Source organism: Gracilinanus agilis, chromosome 3 (assembly GCF_016433145.1).
Source record: "Gracilinanus agilis isolate LMUSP501 chromosome 3, AgileGrace, whole genome shotgun sequence".
Lineage (NCBI taxonomy): Eukaryota > Metazoa > Chordata > Mammalia > Didelphimorphia > Didelphidae > Gracilinanus > Gracilinanus agilis.
In genome coordinates, this window is record NC_058132.1 from 217,989,889 (window position 1) to 218,010,448 (window position 20,560).

Sequence of the window (20,560 nt, forward strand, 5' to 3'; positions counted from 1 at the left end):
GACAAAACTTGAACCCAGGTCTTCCTAACTTCAAGGACAGCCTTATCCACAAATAGTTGACCATATTGTGATTATTAGTTGTCCTGATGCTTTGTTTAGGGTATTGTTATTATTTTTTATTTTAATTAAAAAAAACAAACAAAAAAACCTCTTACCTTCCATCTTACAATCAATTCTTCATATTGGTTCCAAGGCAGAAGAACCAGTAAGACCTAGATAATGGGGGTTAAGTGATTGATGTAAGGTCATACAATTAGGAAGTATCTGAGGCCAAATCTGAACCTAGGACCTCTGCACTCTAGGCCTGGCTCTCAATCCACTGAGCCACCTAGCTGCCTTTGAGATCATTATTAATCTAGTCTATCACTGTTTTGTGATTTCTTCAAGCTTTTTTAAAAATAATTTCATATCCAAAGCAGGACATTAATCCCTTATCTATGTTTTAAAATAAGAAATAGTGGTTTGAATTTATCTTCATATATAAGCAGTTGGTAAAAAATGCTATTATATCCAAAATATAAACTGGTATGGGAAATTAATGGAAAAAATAAAATGAAATGTATCTCCAGAACACAGAGCTAGGGCACAAGACTTTTAAAACAACAAATTGGTATAGGATGTGCAATGATTTTTTTTTCTAAAAGGAAGATGGGTAGCTTTAAAAAAAATCAGTCAACAGTAAAATGCAATTCCACTGAAATGTTCCTATACTGTTTTGCTCTCAAATTGGTTCACACGGTTAATGAGGATCCTTGATTGTTTTTTGGGTAATTGACCAGAAAGTTTATTAGAACAACAAAGGTCTATCAGGTTTGTAATAGGCTTTCTTAAATGCATGGGCTTTAAAGTGATATTAATTTTTAATTTTTTTCATTCTTTTATTTCTTCACAGGATAAAAATTCTCGAGGATCACTTTACTTATTCGTTATATGTTAATGTCTGTCGCTCCCTCTTTGAAAAGGATAAGCTGCTCTTTTCCTTTTGTCTAAATATAAATCTCCTGATGCATGAGAATTCGGTCAGTACCTTTTAAATTTTTTCACAAGGCATTGCTATATGAAAAATGATGTTGTTACTGAGTTATTGGTTCATAATGACATCCACAAAACAGAAAAATTCAACCGATAAATAATGCTGAATACGTTTAATGCATTATAACAACATATATAACTCATTATATTTGACTTCACAGAGGTGAAAATATATTGTAGATAGAGCAGTCTTGCAACTATATTTTTTAAAAAATTTTGTTACAATAAAGTAATCTAAAATGGGATACCAAATCTATATTTTAGCATATTAATTTAATATGTTTATACTAAATAAACCAGGTATATGTTTAAACATTTGAAGGAATTTAGTAGCTGAAGCCAATAGTTTGTGTTTGATATAGTGGAATTTTAGCATTACTTAGCACTATTTGAAAATGGAGTTCTCTCTTCATTGGTTTTAATAATTAAAAAGAAAATTGACCAATTTAAATGTATTCATTTAAAGTCTGAGGTGATTTCTAAAAGGCTTCTTTTTATACACATTCTTCAACCAAGTTCTTTGGAATCATGGCTTATTTTTTCATTTCATAGTCATAGAATTCATTGATGGCTTTTGTCAGTATAGTGAATAAATTCTTAAGTTAGAAAGATCTTCATTTTTCCATGTACTTTACAGTGCTGTTTCTTAATAGTAACTCAGTGGAGGCAATGATAAGTTTTTAAGTTATTAATAAAGGTTAGGGCTTTTGAGAAAATACTATAGCAAGAGATCTTTTCTAGTGTGCTAACTAGTACTGAAATTCTAATATTCCTAGAAATTCTAGAACTAATTGGTGTCTCTCTAGGTCGACAGCTGAATAAATACTTTGACACATATTCTAATCATTAATAACATCATTCATATGTTTGTGAAACATACTTTTAAAAGAGAATTCTGAGGATTACTTAAAATGACTAGCCAAGGGCAGCTGGGTGGCTCAGTGGATTGAGAGTCAGGCCTAGAGACAGAAGATCCTGGGTTTGGATCTGGCCTCAGACATTTCCCGGTTGTGTGACCCTGGGCAAGTCACTTAACGCTTACCACTCTTCTTCCTTGGAGTCATAAAAAAAAAAAAAAAGACTAGCCAAGGATTTGAAATTTGGAATAAATACTAGAGCACTCATTTCAATACTTTTAACACAAAAGAACTCTAGTGCTCAATTTGGAGCTGCTTTTAATGACCATGTTAATGGCAAAGGGATTTTGAAAAGACTTTTTTTTAACAGAATTTCTTGGTAAAGATGCACCACTGCTGGACATACATTCCTCATTAGACACTGCCTGGGCAAGCTAGGTAAATGAAGGCACCTTTGGAACAAAGTTATACTCTCATTGTAGAAGGATTGTGACAGATGGGAAAAGATAGCAGCTAGTAATTTATCTTCAGGTGTAAAAGATCATGATGTCAAGAATTTCCCAGAAAGGTATATTTAAATAACAGAGAAATCTGAAGTCCTCTGTAGTAATCCAAACTGCAAATGGTACAAAGAAGATTCTTGTTCAAGTAAAAGTTGGACTAAATGGTCTCTGAGCACTAACTCAGATTCTGATTCTACAATTCCTTGAACTGGAAAATGAACTCTCTCACTCCATCACCTAGTACCTAATAGGTATTTAGTAAACACTTGCAGGCTGATGGATTGAAAGTCTGAGTATTTACCCTTTAATAATTAAGGTACCTAAATCTTCTACAAGTTGACAAAAATGCAAGAAGATTGTCTAGTTTTTTACTTCTTCCTTCTGTGCAATTTCACTTGAGGTTAATGAAGAGGAATGGAGGTTTCTGCTAACTGGTGGCATTGGTCTGGACAATCCTTTCCCCAACCCTTGTGTATGGCTTCCCCAGAAATCTTGGGATGAAATATGTCGACTAGATGACTTGCCATACTTCAAAAGCATCCGTCACGAGTTTATGACATTGAAAGATGGATGGAAAAATGTATATGATAGCTTGGTATGTATGAAATATTGTTTCATGGAATTTTTGCTTATGATGTGATTTTAATGTGGAAGAAAGAAAATGCTCACCTTTTGTCTTCATCTTTAAATAAAAACAAATAAGTTAAATCGGTATTAAAACCTTAGTTTCTTCTATCATTGTTTTGCTATATGCTGCCTGATAATTGTCATAAAATTTAGAATTTCTTAATGTTAATTTAATTATATCTCTTGAAATATGAAGGGGGGAAAGACATTTTCCTAGATTGAAAAATCTATGGAAACACTATTTTGGTGAACTATGAAAACTTTAAACCACCTAATTCTAATATTTATATTAATATTAGAATTCAAAAAACTTCTCACCAGCAAATAACTAATGAATATCATAAAGATTTGTCATGTTAAGATGTGGTGACTCCATTAGGTGTCTTCTTAGCTCCAGAATACAAGCTGAAATACTAAATTTGAAAATAAATAATTAGTCCCAACATGATTTTCATAGGGCATTATCTTATTAATTTTTTATGTAACAAAATGTTAGACAAAAACTTTGAGTCTAGTAGCCCAAGGGAAATAGTCAAGTATTTTTGGCTCTGCCTTGCAAAGAGGACCACCTATTTGGGGTTCTGAGTAATCTATCATATTATTTAAAAATTAAAATTCAAAACTCATTCTTGATATTTTCAGAATTTAGAAAATTTTATTTTATGCAATAAATAAATACTCTCTTCTAGAAATTAATGAGCGTATGCCACATCATATACTAAAATGTTTTTTTCTTGGAGTCACATCACTGAGCTCGCTTCCATTTTTATGTGGCTTTCTGATCCCTTCCGCCACTTGCATGTGGTCTAATGCCTCCTGGTGGGATATGGAGGAGACCTCACAATGTCAGTAGAGCATAAGCTATGTCAGGGACTGGTGAGAGCATGCGTCTGGTGCCTGAGGATTAGCCTAGATAACCAGGCAGTGGCTCTTTATCAAGTTGGCCAGAATGTTGAAGATTTCTCTGGGAGATCAATTTCATCATGGCCAGAGTTGGGGCAGGGGGTGGAACGGGGGGTGGGTCAGGATCTGAGTGGGGTATTGAGATCTGCCTTCTACTTGGCATTTTTTTTGCTACAATCCTGTGAAATGCATGGCATAATTAGTTTTATACCCTTTTTAAAGATGAGAAAACAGGGTTTAAAAGTTCAGTAGCCTCCTTATGGTTACCCAGTGAAGCAGTACTTGAACCCAGGCTTTATTATTCCACATCTAATCCTCCTCCCTCTATGGCCCTACCTTGTATGATATATATATATATATTTATATATATATTACATGATAAAATACAAGTATTTTATTTCACCTTCTTGATACCAGGATTGGTGCTATTAGGCTTTACTTTTATTTTTTTTTTGTCCTTATTCCCTCAATATCTAATGCAGTCACTTGTGCTTAGGAATCAATACATTTTTAAAAATTAGAGTCACCATTTCAGCTAAACTCTCAATGAGTTATTATAAGGGGCAGCTAAGTGGCTCAGAGAATAGAGAGCTAGGCCTGGCGTTGGAAGGACCTGAGTTCAAATGTGACTTTAGATACCTTCTAGCTTTGTGATCTTGGATAAATCACTTAATTCCAATTGCCTACCACTTACCAGTCTTCTGCTTTAGAATCTGTATTCCATATTAAGACAGGAGGTAAGGCTTTAAAAAAAATTATTGTTCAATCTTTCTTATTGGTTTATTTTTACATATCAAATTTCCAGCATAGAAAAGTAAATTAAATATGCTTTAATATAAGGCAAGTTGGTATAATGAAAAGGGCATTGACTCTATAGAGTCACAGGATCCATATTCAAATTCAGTCTCTGTGATTATGGGCCTCCTTGGTTACATATCTTCAAGTGTGGCCCTTATTTCTTCAACTATAAAATATGAGGTTGCATCTCGCAGGTCCCTTCCACCTCTATATCTGTGTGCCTTTCTTAGCATTTACAAAAGGTTTATATAATTAGATTTGGGTCAACTTGATTCTTTAATTTTCTAGGAGCCGCACCATGAGCCCTTTCCTGACCACTGGGAAGAAGAAGTAAATGAGTTTCAAAGAATGCTTATTATTCGCTGTCTGAGATCTGACAAGGTAAATGGGAATTTGAACTTTGAAATTAAGGTACCTCTTTCCCACGTGCCATCCAAGACTATATTTCCCATCAATAAGTCCTTTACCCACAAAAATGGGTTGTATATTAAAAGTATAAGCATATGAAAAAGTTTGTGCTTTAAAGTTAGGTTAATGCCCAAACTAACCTGAATAGACTTTTTATACTATCGGAATTTTATTTCATAATTTGAAAATACAAACTCCTTTTTCCTCCTAGATTTTACTCTGCCTTTTCTCAACATTTCTACAATCTAATTTCAGCCCTCATCACTGCTTTGATCTTGCTAAATTGTTTTAATGTTGACTAATTTAGAAGGGATTTTTTTTTACTTAAAATGTTTTAATATCTGGTCCTATATTTTGGGCTGGCTTCCCACAATCTCTACTAGTTGTTTAGCATTGTCCTAACTATAAAGGAACATGTTAACTTTTCAAATAAATCTCACCTAAGGATAGCAGCACCCCAAGGATTCCGAAAGAAAGATAAGATTAATTTAACAATACTTTAAAATTCCACAGTATTGGATATTAATTCATATTAATTCAACTAGCTAATTCCAATTAAACCAGAATGAATCAAAGCACAGGTTTTATTACACTCTGAATGTGACGTGCCTTACCAGCAGTCAGTGTGAAAAGTATCATTCATGATTCATCTTGAAGTATTTATATAGTATGTGGCCATGTTTGTGTTGGGTTTTGAGATGAATAGGGTGACAGCTAAATCATTCTGTGATCATTCTTTAAGACTTCAACATTAAAGGCTTATAAGGAATCATCATTTACATGATTTAGAATGATAGTCTTCTAATTCTACCAAGCAGAAGAAGCATTTGGCCGTGTTTGGTGAGTTTGCATTTGGACAGTAAATGAAGCCAGCCTCAGCCATCTACAAAAATGATATGACTTATGACTAAAATGCCAAGCAGAGCCACCTACTAACAATGTGCATGCTTTGCAGTAATCATCACCATGAGGAGAACTGGGCTTTCCAAAGTGGAAAAAGGGAATGCAGAAAATAGAGCTTCATTCTAGAAGTGGTTACGCTGCCTTGTACAGTGAAGAAGGTGCATATTCTCTTCTTAATATTCCTTAATATTAAGAATAGTATAAACACCCATGTGAGAAAGGTCTGAATATACATAAAAACACAAGAACTAGCCATGATGCCCCTTTGAAAAGAATGATGAAAGGTTAGTTCCCTGTAAAGTCCGTTTGTTCACAAGGACATTTAAACGTTAAAGACTTCATCTTGAAATTAGGATTAATTTTGAAGGTGAATTCTGATGTTTGGTTTTTTTATTCAGAAGCAGAAATCAGGCTCTAAGTTATGTCCTATTTATAGATTTTTTTTTCTCTCCTTGAAGAGATCAACCACAGGATCACAGAGTTAGAAGGGATCCTATTTGGGAAAAAAAAAAAGTCATCCAGCCTTTCCTTGATGGTTTCCAATCTTCTGGAGGCAGCCATTTCACTTTTCAATAACTCTAAACATTAGGAATTTTTCCCCACATATCAAGTTTATCTTTCCTTACAACTTCCACCCATCTTTTCTAATTTTATTCTCTAAGACCAGGCAAGAACAAGTCTAATATGTCTTCCACAAGAAAACCTTTTAAATATTGGAAGCTAGCCATTATGCCAGCCTTTAAGTCTTCTCTAGGTGAAACACTCCCAGGTCCCTTCAGCTGATCCTCAATGGATACAGATCATTGACATGCCTCTGCTTGTATCTGGACAGCTCTCCAAAGACAGCTTCTGTTTAATATTCCTATGAATTCCTAGAAAGAACATAGGAAGGAGACAATGACAACATCTATTTTGCAAAATCAGTATTTCCCATAAGATTGTCTCTTCCGACCTAAACCCCTTCTCCCTTCCTGCCTGAACAAGAATTTATGGCATATAATACGTGTTGCATAAATGTTAGTTGTTACTGTTTTTAAGCACTTATAATCCTATGAAGAAAGGAAGGAAACATGCATTTATTAAGCACCCCACTGTGTGCCAGGCACTGTTAATTATTATTGAGCTTTATACATATCTTATTTGATGTGAAACATATATCTTTATCTATATATATGCACATATATATAGAAATATGAATATCACATGTTATGCCTATTTAATTCTCATAACTATCCTTGGAAATAAATAATATTATTATCCTCATTTTACAATTGAAAGAAATGAGATAAACAAAGATTCAATGACTTGTCCAGGATCACATAGTTAGTAAGAGTCAAGATTTAAACTCAGGACTTCCTAACAATCATAATAATAACTAACATTTAGATAGCACTTACTGTGTGCCAGGCACTGTGCTAAGAACCTTAGAATCATCTGATCCTCACAATGAGGATCAATTTGATCTTTCCCTACCTGGGAAGTAGGTGCTATTATTATCCTCATTTTATGGATGAGGAAACTGAGGCAAATAGAGGTTAATTGACTTGCCCAGAGTAATACAACAAATGTCTGAAGCCAGAACTGGTCAGGTCTTCCTGATTTCATGTCTAGCTGCTCTACCACATAGCTTAACTGCCTTCCATAAACAGTTTTTTCTTCAGATAACACCTTTAAATATGCTAAAGATTATCTTTACATTTGGAAAGCACTTCTTCTCCCTCTAAACCAAAGGTGATCACATTTTCAGGTCACTAGATAACATCAATTTGCTCCATTACAGAAGAGGAAAAATAACACCTGATATATACACAATTCCTACTTTTGGAGACTTTGCTGTGTATGCAATTATAAATTTAATACAAGCTGTCAGTCAGTCTGAATATTTCCAATGTAATCCAGGAGTTCTTATTCCCCTAATTGGTGTCAATGACCAAAATAACACAGCCAAATAACCCGGAACCAAAACCAAGGTGATCTCCCACTTCTATTTCCAAGAATTTCATGGTTCTTATATAAGGCCAGGCTGTGAAAGTTCTTGGACAGTTTTCACATTCATCTATTTCTCTAAATTCATTCATCTTCTTGGCTGCTATATTCAACTCTGCCAAAAAGGTATCCATTGACAAAAACAAATAAACTCAGAGAGAGTAGAATGTAATTTTCTATCCTTTTTCTAAGGCAGCCATTAATCAATGTCTATGTTCTTCCCCTACAATTTTTTTTTGTTTTCAATTAGTCAAATAACACGGGTGAGGATAGAAAGAACATAAATAGTAGCCTTACTTAGTTTTTCTGTCCTCTACTTAAATCCTGTGGGAAATTAGAGGAAGTAGCTTGATACTTACGATAGGAATCTTTATTTCCTTTCTCTGAGAAGAAAGGAGTCATAATAACTACTTTCTGCCTATAAAATAATTGTAATTTTTGTTCTTAAAACACTAACTAGAAACTAGAGGATAAGTTGAGTTGTCTGCACAAATTTATTTCATGGCTTTTCCATGGAAGCCTAATAAAAGGATAAACTTTTACAATAATAAATCTGCAAGGGTGTAAGGTCTATGAAGTCAGGGACTAAATCTTCTTGTATCCTCCCATTCCTATTTCTTACCACCTAACAGAGTTCCTAGTACATAAGAAGTGGTAAATAAATGTTTGCTTTATTTATTTAAATTAATGTTTATTTATAATTATAGTAGTTGGTTTAAATATTCTTTAAAAACATTCCACAAGTTAAAAAAAAGTTTGTTTCTGTAAAGAGAAAGAAGTTAGCATCTAGCAGAGTGTTGTGACAAAGAGAGTCACAACATATTAGGTCAACTACTTTATATCTTGGAATCTAAAGTAAAGCTCTTGAAAAATAAGTGGAAGGACTCTTTAGATTATATTCTGTGATATTAGCTCATCTAGGGCATGAAGCCCATCAAGGATAGTACCACTTATTTTTTTTCTTTTTCTTTTTTTTTTTAAACCCTTACCTTCCATCTTGGAGTCAATACTGTGTATTGGCTCCAAGGCAGAAGAGTGGTAAGGGCTAGGCAATGTGGGTCAAGTGACTTGCCCAGGGTTACACAGCTGGGAAGTGTCTGAGGTTAGATTTGAACCTAGGACCTCCCATCTGTAGGCCTGGCTCTCAATCCACAGAGCTACCCAGCTGCCCCCAACAGTACCACTTCTGATGTTTTAGTTGTGGGCAGAAATGAAGAGATGGGAGAGCAAATAAAATATCATAGGTCCATTATTAATCCTTTGTATGATAAGCAGTTTATTTTCATTTTATCAAATAATATTAAATAGAAATCTTAAATTTCTCCCAAATCATGAATCACAGAAGAACTGACAGGATTGAGGAACACGTTTATGTAATATAATGTGTTAAAACACCAGCAAAACTAGACTCCCAGTAGTGAAGCCATGATTACTAAATTGGATGCAAATGATATTGGTAGAAGGAGTTTTTCCTACCTTTATAGTAGCTCTTTGTGCTGAGGAAATCCCAAGAGTGGTAAAGTTTGATGCTTAGGATTCACTTTTTCAATCCCTGAGGCATTCATTATTCAGTGCACTCTAGTGCTTTATAAACTAAGGAACACCAAATTTCTTCTTGTTTTTTAGTCTTTACTTTTGTCTTTTCTCTAAATTTCTTTCCTTGTGACTTTAATTCTTTTCTCATCCCAAATTCTATACCATTTGAATGTTACTCTCTTACTCTGGACGATGGTTTGGGTATTTTTGTTTGTTTGTTTGAAATCTAGGCAATTTTTATACCAATTTGTTTTGGGACCTTAATTAACGAATGGGTAGCCCTTCCCTTTCCAAGCAGTGGAAGAAAGTGCCATTAGAAGCCACAAAGGCAAACAAAAGAGAAATGGAATAAACTGATTTAGGAAGTACTAAGTTCTCTGTCCCCAGAAGGGAATAATGGGTGGCAAACTATCAGCATTTTGTAGAAAAGATTCTTGTTCAGGTACAGGGTGAACTAAATCTTCAACATTCCTGAGTATATGCACTAAACAGATTAAAATGTAATTAGGAAATATTTAGCAAAACAAAAATGCAATGGAACCTAATGTTGCTACATGGTTTTCTAAGTCAATATTGGACCAGCCTGTTCAGTGGCTCTTGGGTTTGGGGTGTGTGTGTGTGTGTGTGTGTGTGTGTGTGTGTGTGTGTGTGTAACACCAATGAACTAAATAACCTTTCAACTCCCTTGCAACACTGAGATTCTCTGAGAACAAAAACAGATTCCTTCATGTGTGAATTATGAATCAGGAAGGGAGCCTAATTCCCGTACTCCTCTGTAAATCCATGGAGGATTATTGTTTATGCTTATAGTCACTCAATCCCTTATATGTGGGTTGAATGTCTAATGAAAATATTTTCTAAAAGAACATATTTATATATGTAACAGGTACCTGTATAAACATTTATTTTAATTTTTAGAAGATAACTATCAAGTTCTTTATGAATAATATTATAAATCCTTGGAATGAAGACTTTTCTACATTAATTATGTCCATTATTATTCAACAGATAATACAATCATAGTTTCATACTGTAGTAATCTGGGCTAAACATAAAGATTCTGCATTCCAGGTATTGTGCTAAACCTAGGGGTATAAGCTTAATAAGTGGGATAGCCCCTGTTTCAAGGAGCTTCCTTTCAAATGGTGGAGCCAACACATAAATGAGAATGGTGGCCATGGGGATGTTTTGGTCAGGGAAGTCTTAGAATTGGTGAATTGATGTATAGAGTATGTATGACCAGTCATTTCAGTCAAGCCTGACTCTTCATAACTCCTTTTGGGTTTCTTTCTTGGCAAAGATACTTGTTTGCTATTTCCCTCTCCAATTCATTTTACAGATGAGGAAACTAAGGCAAACAGGGTAAATTGACTTTCCAATGGTCACATAGCTAGTAACTTTCCGAGGCAAGATTTAAAGTCAGGAAGATGAGTCTTCTTGACTCCAGGCTTGGCGGTCTACCCACTGTGCCACCTAGCTGTCCTTTGATGTATAGAGTAGTCACTTTATACTCCCTTTCCAAAAACAGTGGCAGTGTTAATTTGCTTATTATTCTTGTAGAGAAAAAAGGAGGAGGAAGAGGAGGAATAAGCACTTTTTCAAAGCAGGACAAATGACTAGTTGACCTCCAGTGGACAGCTAGATGGATGGAAAATGAAACATGGTTTGGTAGTCAGCTAGAGATATAGTGGACTCAGTAAGTCTGAGCTCATTCTGCCCCTAACCAAGACAACTCATCCAGAGTTTGAAAGTCCTACTGTTGAGTAAATTAACTGCCCCTGGGCCTAGGGTTTGGATTCTGAAAGTCTCATGAATTCTGAAATGTGTGAGTGGGCAGAAGCAGGGCAGCTGCAGGGCAAATGGCACAGGAAACTTGTAGATGGGGGGCTGAGAGCAGATTTTTCAGTAATCAGTTACCTTAAATATACTCTTCATATATACTCTGTATCTAAAATGTAGTTATAAAAATAAGACTATTGTGAAAAACTACTCTAATAACACTAAATATGTAAAGAATAAAAAAACTAGTTCTCTGCTATTCTAAAATAGACTTTTAGTTTTAGCATTCACATTTTTTAAGTATCTTATAACAACAAATTTCATTTTTAAGAGACCTATTCTTTGCTTTTTTTAGGTTATTCCAATGATACAAGAATTTATAATTAACCACTTGGGACGTCCATTTATTGAGCCACCACCATTTGATCTGTCCAAGGCATTTGGAGATAGTAACTGCTGTGCACCACTGATTTTTGTGCTCTCTCCTGGTTCTGATCCTATGGCAGCCCTTCTCAAATTTGCTGATGATCAGGTAATTTTAAAATAAATATTATGTTAGACATTGTTTTTCTTAATGAATAAAAAGGTTTGTTTCAAATCTAAGCATCTATATACGGCTCAAACAACGCCCTGAAAAGTGTTGAAGGCCTAGGACTAAAGGGCCCCCCCAAACATCTAAGGTAAAAATGCTAGTAGAAATTTCAGAGTGTAGGGTTTGTGGCTTGCTGGTTTCTAACCTGGAAGGGAGTTTCATAGATTCCATATATCTGTGGCACTTAAAAGAGTTACTGAGGAGATAATTCTTTCTAAAAACTAAGCACTTTCTCTATTCACTTCTTGCCATTTGCTTGTTGGGAAGGAGAAGGATGGGGGATCCACCCCTTTCTTTCTTTAGGTATAAGAAAAATTAAGAATAGGAACTGGGCCTGTGATTTCCTTGGTATAGGAAACTCCCAGGTGAGGAAATTTTACCAATGAAGATCAAAGAATACTGCTTTCTTGATTTATTGGGTCAGCAATATAATAAACATGGTCTGGGGACTAGCTATTTTAGAGTAAAGCCAAGTAATAGAAGCCACATTTCTTTAAAATTATAAAGAATTTGCTACATAGTTTCTTGTCATGCATACCTGAATGAGAAGATAAGCTAAATAATAGAAGGATTTAATCTTTCTTATATTCTCCCTTTGGGAAAGATTTACATTTCTCTGTGTTTTATAACCACTATGAATTTTTAAAATTAAAAACAGCTATAATATACAACACAATTTGTAGTTTTAAAATGTCTTCTGTTTCTTAACATAGCATAGAATTCTTACATTCTAGAAAGTGACCGTAGTGTGGTGTAGTAGAAAAAGCATTATATTTCGAGTCAAGCAACATGGGTATCGAATACTGGCTTTCACAGTTATGACCTTGAGAAAATCATTTAACTTCCCTGGGCACCCCTCAGTTTCTTCATCTATGAAATGAAGGGATTATACTAGATCTCTGAAATCCCTTCAGTTTTCAATTTATTCCTTGATTAGCTTGTTAACAAGCATTTGTTAAAGAAAGAAATAAAAATCCCCCAAATAGTGGTAACATGAAACATCCATCTGCATAATACATTACAGGTATTGCCTATTAGGCATAAACTTGTATGATGAAATATTCCATTTGTTGAGTTAGTAAACTAATAACTTCCACTAAAGTTCTCCTCTTTGTGATGGGGATGCAACTCTTGTTCCTTGAAAACTATGCCAACAGAATGCAAATCTTGGAAAATCCCAATTGTTCAACAGTCCACCTAGTTAAGTTTAGGAGAGTTCATCACCACATTGGTCTCAGACTGGTGAATTTTCCAGTCATAGGAATTCTTGAAGACTACTTCCAATTCATAGAGGAGTTCTGATCTGTGTTAGTAAAGGGGGCACTCACACCAGGGAAATCACAGATACTTGAAATCATAAAGTATGGAATTGGTCAGTTGGATCCTAAATTCAAATGTATGAAAATCTGGAAAGAACTTATTCTTTGTTTGATCTCGGGGAAGAACAGGTTTCTTCCCACTAAGTTTCTTCCCTCTCCAACCAGAAAGCTCAAATTATAAATAGACACATTCCTATAAAAAAAAAAAAAAGACCAACTAGGTGGGTATTCGTCCTCTACTAAGCATCATGGCATCTCTAGTACTTGTCCTTGACCTCTCTAATTGCTATTTAGCAACTCTAGCAACCTTATGTTAACGTGTCCGTCTTTAGTTACCTTTAGTTCCCTAGTGGAGCTGGCACCATAAAAATCTCTTCAGGTCCTAACAGTGTCTGGCACCTTGTGAACATTTATTACAAATGTGTTGATTTGACTGATTCTATCCCGATGGATAGAATAAATTCATCCATAGCTAAAGTCATAACTGAGTTAGGTAGAAGCTAGTAGTGGAATACAAGAGAAACCTGGCTTAGAACTATTTCCTACTATTTCCATAGAAGAGCATGAACATTAGAAATCATAAGGAAATACTACCAAATCTCCAGATCACATTCCCTCCTGGTGCCATGGTCTTTAGAAAAAGCAATCAGAAGACAGTGGCACCAGGATGGATATTTATGTGTATTGTGCCATCATCTTTGAAAAGCCACAGAAGAATTGGAATATGGTAGGTAGACCAAAGTCCTGGGTACATTTTCTCATTGACTCTCTTTTAAAAATCAGAATCAGTTGTAAAATGGGTCTTGAATTCTAAATTTTGCTTTCTGGACAAATTGTCTATAGTACAATTCTTCCAAAAAACCTGGAGTACACTTGTCAGGCTATTTTAAATTCTCTTTGGATTTTTCAAATTTAAAATTTCTAATAAATGTTTTATATTTCACTTTGTGATATCACTGATTTTTTCTACTTAAATATTTATTTTCTGTAATAAATGATAAAAAGGATCAAATATTAGAAATACTTGCTTTCTAGGATATTAAAAAGTCTGCCCAGAATCTTGAAAATTAAATTTTAATTTTCTTTATTAGGTCATAATTATGTAATAGTCAATCCTTTCCCTGCAAATTGCAGTCAAAAATCTTCTTTATTGTTGCTGTTCTTCTCCCCATGTATTATCAATACTTTTAGGCATCAAAAGCTACATAGAATAATAATAGATAATATTTATATACCATTTTAAAGTTTAAAAAGTGCTTTACAGATATTATATCCTGTCAAAACACTATGAGGTAGGTGCTTCTTTTATTATTCCCTTTTTATGGCTAAAGAAATTGAAGCTAAGAGAGAGGTTCAGTGACTTGTCCAAGGTCACACAGTGTCTCAGGAAGAATTTGAATTCAAGTCTTCCTGACTTCAAGTAGAGTACTAGATCCACTATATTCTCTCACTTTCCAAGAAATCTCTCTTTATATTCAGGTTACTGCATGAAGTAGTTCTTCCATGAATTGACTAAATATCACCACTACTTAACTGAGTTCTTAAGTCAAATATGGATACTATGAGATCAGTATTTGACTTAAGGGCTCTATAATCATAAAAGAATATTAATTGTGCATCTTAATTATATTACCTCTGGAGGATTTATGATTGTTCTTTAAAAAGCTGATGCTGGAATCTTGATGCCTGCACACCATAGACTTTAAGGGATTATACACTAGTCTCCAGCCCTTGGGAATGACAGTCTTTTATGACTGGTAAACTATTGTGTATTGAGAAATAAGGATGGAAGGATCACACTATATATATTGAGTATTTAGAAGCATATATTCCAACTTAATAACTTTTGTAATATTCGTTGTATGCAGGGATATGGAGGATCCAAACTCAGCTCCTTATCTCTTGGTCAAGGCCAAGGACCTATTGCTATGAAGATGATAGAGAAAGCAATCAAGGAAGGATCCTGGGTTGTTCTTCAGAACTGCCATCTGGCAACATCTTGGATGTCAACACTGGAGAAAGTTTGTGAGGTAAAAATGCTCATTATTTTCAAGGAATGATATCATTGAGAATGATGATAATAAATATGGAGAAGCAATGTACATGTGACCCCACCAATTTGTAATAAAATAGGAGGTAGAGGTGCTAAATTCACCTCTGGAGTGGTCCTTAATGGTCAGTCAGCAACATTTATGAAATATCTGTTGTTCCATGAGCATTGTGCTACCCTCATTGAAAATGAGAAGGCAAAGCATACACGTACAAAAATATTTTAATATATTCACCAAACCATCCGCAAACGAATGCCAGTTAGATTCGATGAATGCAAATTTTCTGTACCCATAAGCCTCACTTCTATTTTATCAAAAGATATTTAGGGGGGCAGCTGGGTGGCTCGGTGGATTGAGAGCCAGGCCTAGCGATGGGAGATCCTAGGTTCAAATGTGGCCTCAGACACTTCCCAGCTGTGTGACCCTGGGCAAGTCACTTAACCCCCATTGCCTAGTCCTTACCACTCTTCTGCCTTGGAGCCAATACACAGTATTGACTCCAAGACGTTAGGTAAGGGTTTAAAAAAAAAGATATCTAGGACAGTTAAATGTTTCCATAGCCAAATCAATAAAATCTTCTCTCATAACACATCATTAATCTTTCCTTCCAAAGCCAAAAGCTCATAGAGAAGATTGGGAAGAAAATGAAAAGTGGGAGGACACATGTATAAGTTATGAAAAAGTGTCACTTTTATCCAGTATTATTTTTTGATTCAATTCAGCAAATACTTATTAAATGCCATCCATGTTCAGAGTACTCATGTTGCCTTCATAGAGCTTATAATTTAGCAGAGGCTACTACATAAATACATATGAGAAATACAAATAAGTTTCTCTGTAAGATCCAAAGAAGATGTATTCAGGTATAAATTTAATTGTATTTTAGGTACATTATGAGAATGCCCTTTTATAGTTTTCTTTTTTTTTCTCCATACCCTAGAATTTAATTAACAGAGCTCTTTAAGCAATTTAAGGATATGCAGTTATAGCCATAATAAGGGGAAGTGAACAAATAGAAATAAGTAAATTTGGGATACTTTCCTATGTTCATGAAAAAACATATCAGATAAAGGGAATGTATTGTATAGATATTAATTCTAAATCCTCTGTAAGTCAAGGAACATACTGGGAGGAGCTCACTATATGATAGTCACACTTTGACATACTGTGGGTCTTCAGGTGAGTCCTTGGAGAAGCTGTATAATTCAACAAACATTTATTAAATACCAACTATATGCAAAGCACTGTGTTAGGAAGGCCCTGAGCAGGCAAAGAAAGAAGTGGACACAATCCTTGCCCTCGAGGCATTTGTAAAATAATAGGGTCAGTGGAGATGAAAATTCTTCTGCAAGGTAGAATGTTTGAGGGATAAAAGGATGAGTGAGTTTAAAGTGCCCATAAGGCATTCCAGCACACAGTTGGAGGATATGTGATGAAAATTTAGAGGTTTGTACTTCAAGCAAAAAATTATTGTATAGGGGATCCTTAAAGCCAAAAGAATGACAGAGATTATAAAGGGATGAAAAGAAGGCTAAGGACACCAACACTTAAGGAACTGAAGAAGAAGATGAAGCATTAAATGAGGAGTGATCAGGTAGACAGGAAGAGAACCAGAAGAAAGAAATGTCAGAGAGGACAAAGGAGAAGTATCAAGAAGGAAGCTGTGATCATATGCCCCGACTCATTAAGCAACTGCTTTTGAAGAGATACCGTTAATTGTTTTCTTGTGTCAGGTATATTAACTGTACTTTTCTGTGTGTGTGTGTGTGTGTGTGGGAGAGAGAGAGAGTGTGTGTGGGGGGAGGTAGAAAGGGAGCAGAAGAATTACCCTTTGAAGTAAATCACCAGCTTACCACTAAATTGCTCTTTGTTAAACATTTACTTGTAGTAGAATCTGGAATGGCAAAATTAAACTGTGAAGAACTTTGAAAATCATGGGTCATGGAGGGTAGATTAGATCCATTCCTACAGCTTTGTATTTGGCTTAGAGTAGTTTGTATTATGAAATAATGAAAGGGCTTATAATGTTTACCAAACTTGGAAAAACTTGTCTAACACTTTTGTTTGAAATGTTTGTTTTGAAATTGTTTGATTAACTTTAGAAAAATATTTAATACTTTAAAATAAAAAGAAATTATGTTCTATGCAAAAAAAAAGAAGGAAGCTGTGATCAGATAATAGCAGGTAATACAAAAAGGTCAATGCTTGAAAAGAGGACATTGGATTTGGCAATTAAGAAATCGTTGCTGGCCTTAGAAGTATGAAGATGGGATTAACTCTCCCCTGCCTATTTTTAGAGTTAATTACCAGAAGCATATACACCCCACTTATCCTTAAGTATGGGGAGGTCTGTGATCCATGTGTGCAATAGTGGGTCAACAGTCAGAATCAACTGACTGCCCCCTGGGCAGTCCTAAGCAAAGCTATAACTGCAATTGGCCCATGTAAAGTGGAAGGAAGGCATAGGAGGTGATGATAAGGATCTTTAAAAGTGGCAAGAACTTCCTGTGACCAGCTTTATGGCCTTTGATCTTGACCTTGGTGGAGCTCTGGCTGGGGACCTTGGACTGCTCTTGGATTTTTCCCTTAGAACCTACCACATGGGTGGGTGGCTTTTCTGGTTTTTTCTGAGAGGTACTAACCTCCAGAGAGGCCCCTCGTCTTGGAGGAGGACTCGTGGCTAAAACCCTTTTTTAATTTACCACTGGGTCCCCTTTGCTAGGGCTTCTGAAGCCCTGCCTGGTTCGGACCAAGCCAGAGTAATTATCTACTCTCTCTTTGATTTTCTTTGCTTTCACTCTCTCTCCTTTTATAAATAAACTACTATTAAAAAGTCATTCTGACTTGAGTAATAATTTCGGTGACCACATTTTTATATATTTAGTCCAACCTATAATTTTTAACTCTTACAGAAGAGAGGACTTTTGGTAGAGTGATGGAGGCAAAAGCCCTTCTGATGGTATATTTCAAAAACCTTCATGTGGGTTGTGGCTTTTTTTTTTCTCTCAGACACGAACAAAATATTCTCCTACATAGGCAGGTAGGTAGATTAGATTGTGAGCCCCTTGAAGGTAAGGACGGTTGTCTTTTTTATATTCTTTTTTATATTCTCAATGTTAAATCTAGTACCTGGCACATAGTAGGTGCTCGTTCAATGTTGATTGGCTGACTGGGTAGTTCAGCAGATAGACTGCTGGGTCCAGAGTCAGAAAGCTGAGTCCAAATCCAGCCTCAGACACTTATTAGCTGTATGATCCAGGGTAAGACATTTAACCTAAGTTTGCTTCAGATTTCTCAACTGTAAAATGAGGATGATAATAAAACCTACCTCCCAGGGTTGTGAAGATAAAAATGAGATAATATTTATAAAGTGCTTATCACTGTACCTAGAACATAATAAGCACTATATAAATGCTAGACATTATTATGATTATTTGTTCAAGCAATTATAGTTAAAAGATACAGCTTTAAGTTCACTTAGCTTCCTATTCAGCCGGAAGGGCGGGTGTTAGTTTCTTCTAATTCACCCATGTCTTTGCCTCTTTGTACCCCAGAAAACAGTTAAAGCTTATACATAACAATGTGATTCCATCAAAAGGGAAAAAGCCCAAAACTCTTCCATGTTGGTTTCAAATCAAAATTAATGTTCAGTTTCATTCTACTTTAGCTATTGGTTAAAGATTGTGTAAAATATAAACCTAGTATGTCTCTAAAGCAATCATTTATAATTTTTTTCATGTCATAAATCCCTTCGGCAATCTGATGAAACCTGTGGATCTCTTTGTGCAATAATGGTTGGAATTTTAAAAAATGAATAATGGAAGGAAAATTTAAATTTCAGTTAGAAGTTAATGAAAATAAAGATGTAATTTTCCCCTTTCAAAATCATGGACCCTTTAAATTTTATCCTTGTACCTCGGGTTTAGATTTCTCTAAATTCTACCAGTTCCAGCAACCCTATGCTTTTGTAAGCTATCTATGACATAAACCATTTTGGTGAGAATTCTTCAATTTGTAAAATAAATTAAAAAAATTTTTGATGACATGTCTCTGCTAGATAGTAGTAACTTTATGTTGTGTAAAGTTCATTATTTTCCTTAGATTTTATTCATGGTTTTCTATATGATTTTTGTTTTATAGGACCTAAGTCCAGAAACAACCCATCCAGATTTCCGAATTTGGCTAACAAGCTACCCTTCTCCAAATTTCCCTGTGTCTGTGCTTCAGAATGGAGTAAAAATGACTAATGAAGCACCCAAAGGTTTACGAGCTAATATTGTTCGATCATACTTGATGGACCCTATCTCCGACCCTGAGTTTTTTGGCGGTTGCAAAAAGCCTGTGAGTAATGTGTTAGCCTTGTTACCTCAGTCCTATAAAGCAGCCGAATTGGCCTCTGGTGATTATATATGTGTGCTCTGAGCAAAAACTACTAAATTAAATAGACTTTCTTCACTGCAATGAAGTTGGTTTTGATTACTGATTACTGGCTGCAGTGAAGTCAATTTTATTAATATTTTATTTTTATTTTACCACTAGTTTTCTTCCTTCCCAGCAGAGATTTCATGGTATGCCATTAATAACTTAGATTTCTACTTAGGAAGTCAGATATAAGCCATTCCCAATACAAATCTGCAAGGTTGGAGATCTTGTAGCAGGATATTAACTAAGCCTTTTGCTACTTGGGACTATATCTCTAAATTAAAACATAAAAATATTTTCTCCATATAACTATAACGAGAGCCAAAATGATTGTAGTGGTTGATTGATGGAAATCATAAGTGCCTTTTTCAGAGTCACCAAGCTAGCTGGGAAACCACCTACTGTTTTCGTGATTAGGATTTTGAACGTGAATGTCTCTGACCTAAAATTGTTTCACATCATTTTGCCATAATTAAAAATGGAAGAGAGCTCATTTTAACAGGGGTTATGAACCTTAGTAAGTGGCTGCCATTAAAAACCCACACTTTCATTGTCAAATCATGTTTTAAATATACACCAGTGGAAAAAAACTAGAAAAATAGAAAGAACTTCTTTTCAAAGATGCTAATAGTTAATGATAAAACTTTTATTTTAAACTAATCTAATGTCTTCTCCTTAATGTGTAAGATTTGCTTTGTCCTATACCATATGTGGTACTCTATTAATTTTTTTTTGGATGGCCTTTATAGTGGTTAGGGTCCAGGAAATGGCAAGTTCCTCTCAAGGTCTGTGGTAGGGTCATTTCTGCAAGTTGCAAAATTTTTGGTTAAATTTTGCTTTGGGA

At 35.0% G+C, this 20,560-nt stretch overlaps 1 protein-coding gene across 1 annotated transcript in view; it reads left to right on the plus strand.

The window, feature by feature from the left end:
* Positions 1-20,560, plus strand: part of DNAH7 (dynein axonemal heavy chain 7) — a 371,101-nt gene that overhangs the window by 301,428 nt on the left and 49,113 nt on the right. Inside the window, exons 50-55 of the mRNA XM_044669069.1 lie at positions 893-1,019; positions 2,793-2,987; positions 5,009-5,101; positions 11,688-11,864; positions 15,112-15,273; positions 19,435-19,635. Coding sequence (XP_044525004.1) covers positions 893-1,019; positions 2,793-2,987; positions 5,009-5,101; positions 11,688-11,864; positions 15,112-15,273; positions 19,435-19,635 — 955 coding nt within the window. The remainder of the gene's footprint in view (positions 1-892; positions 1,020-2,792; positions 2,988-5,008; positions 5,102-11,687; positions 11,865-15,111; positions 15,274-19,434; positions 19,636-20,560) is intronic.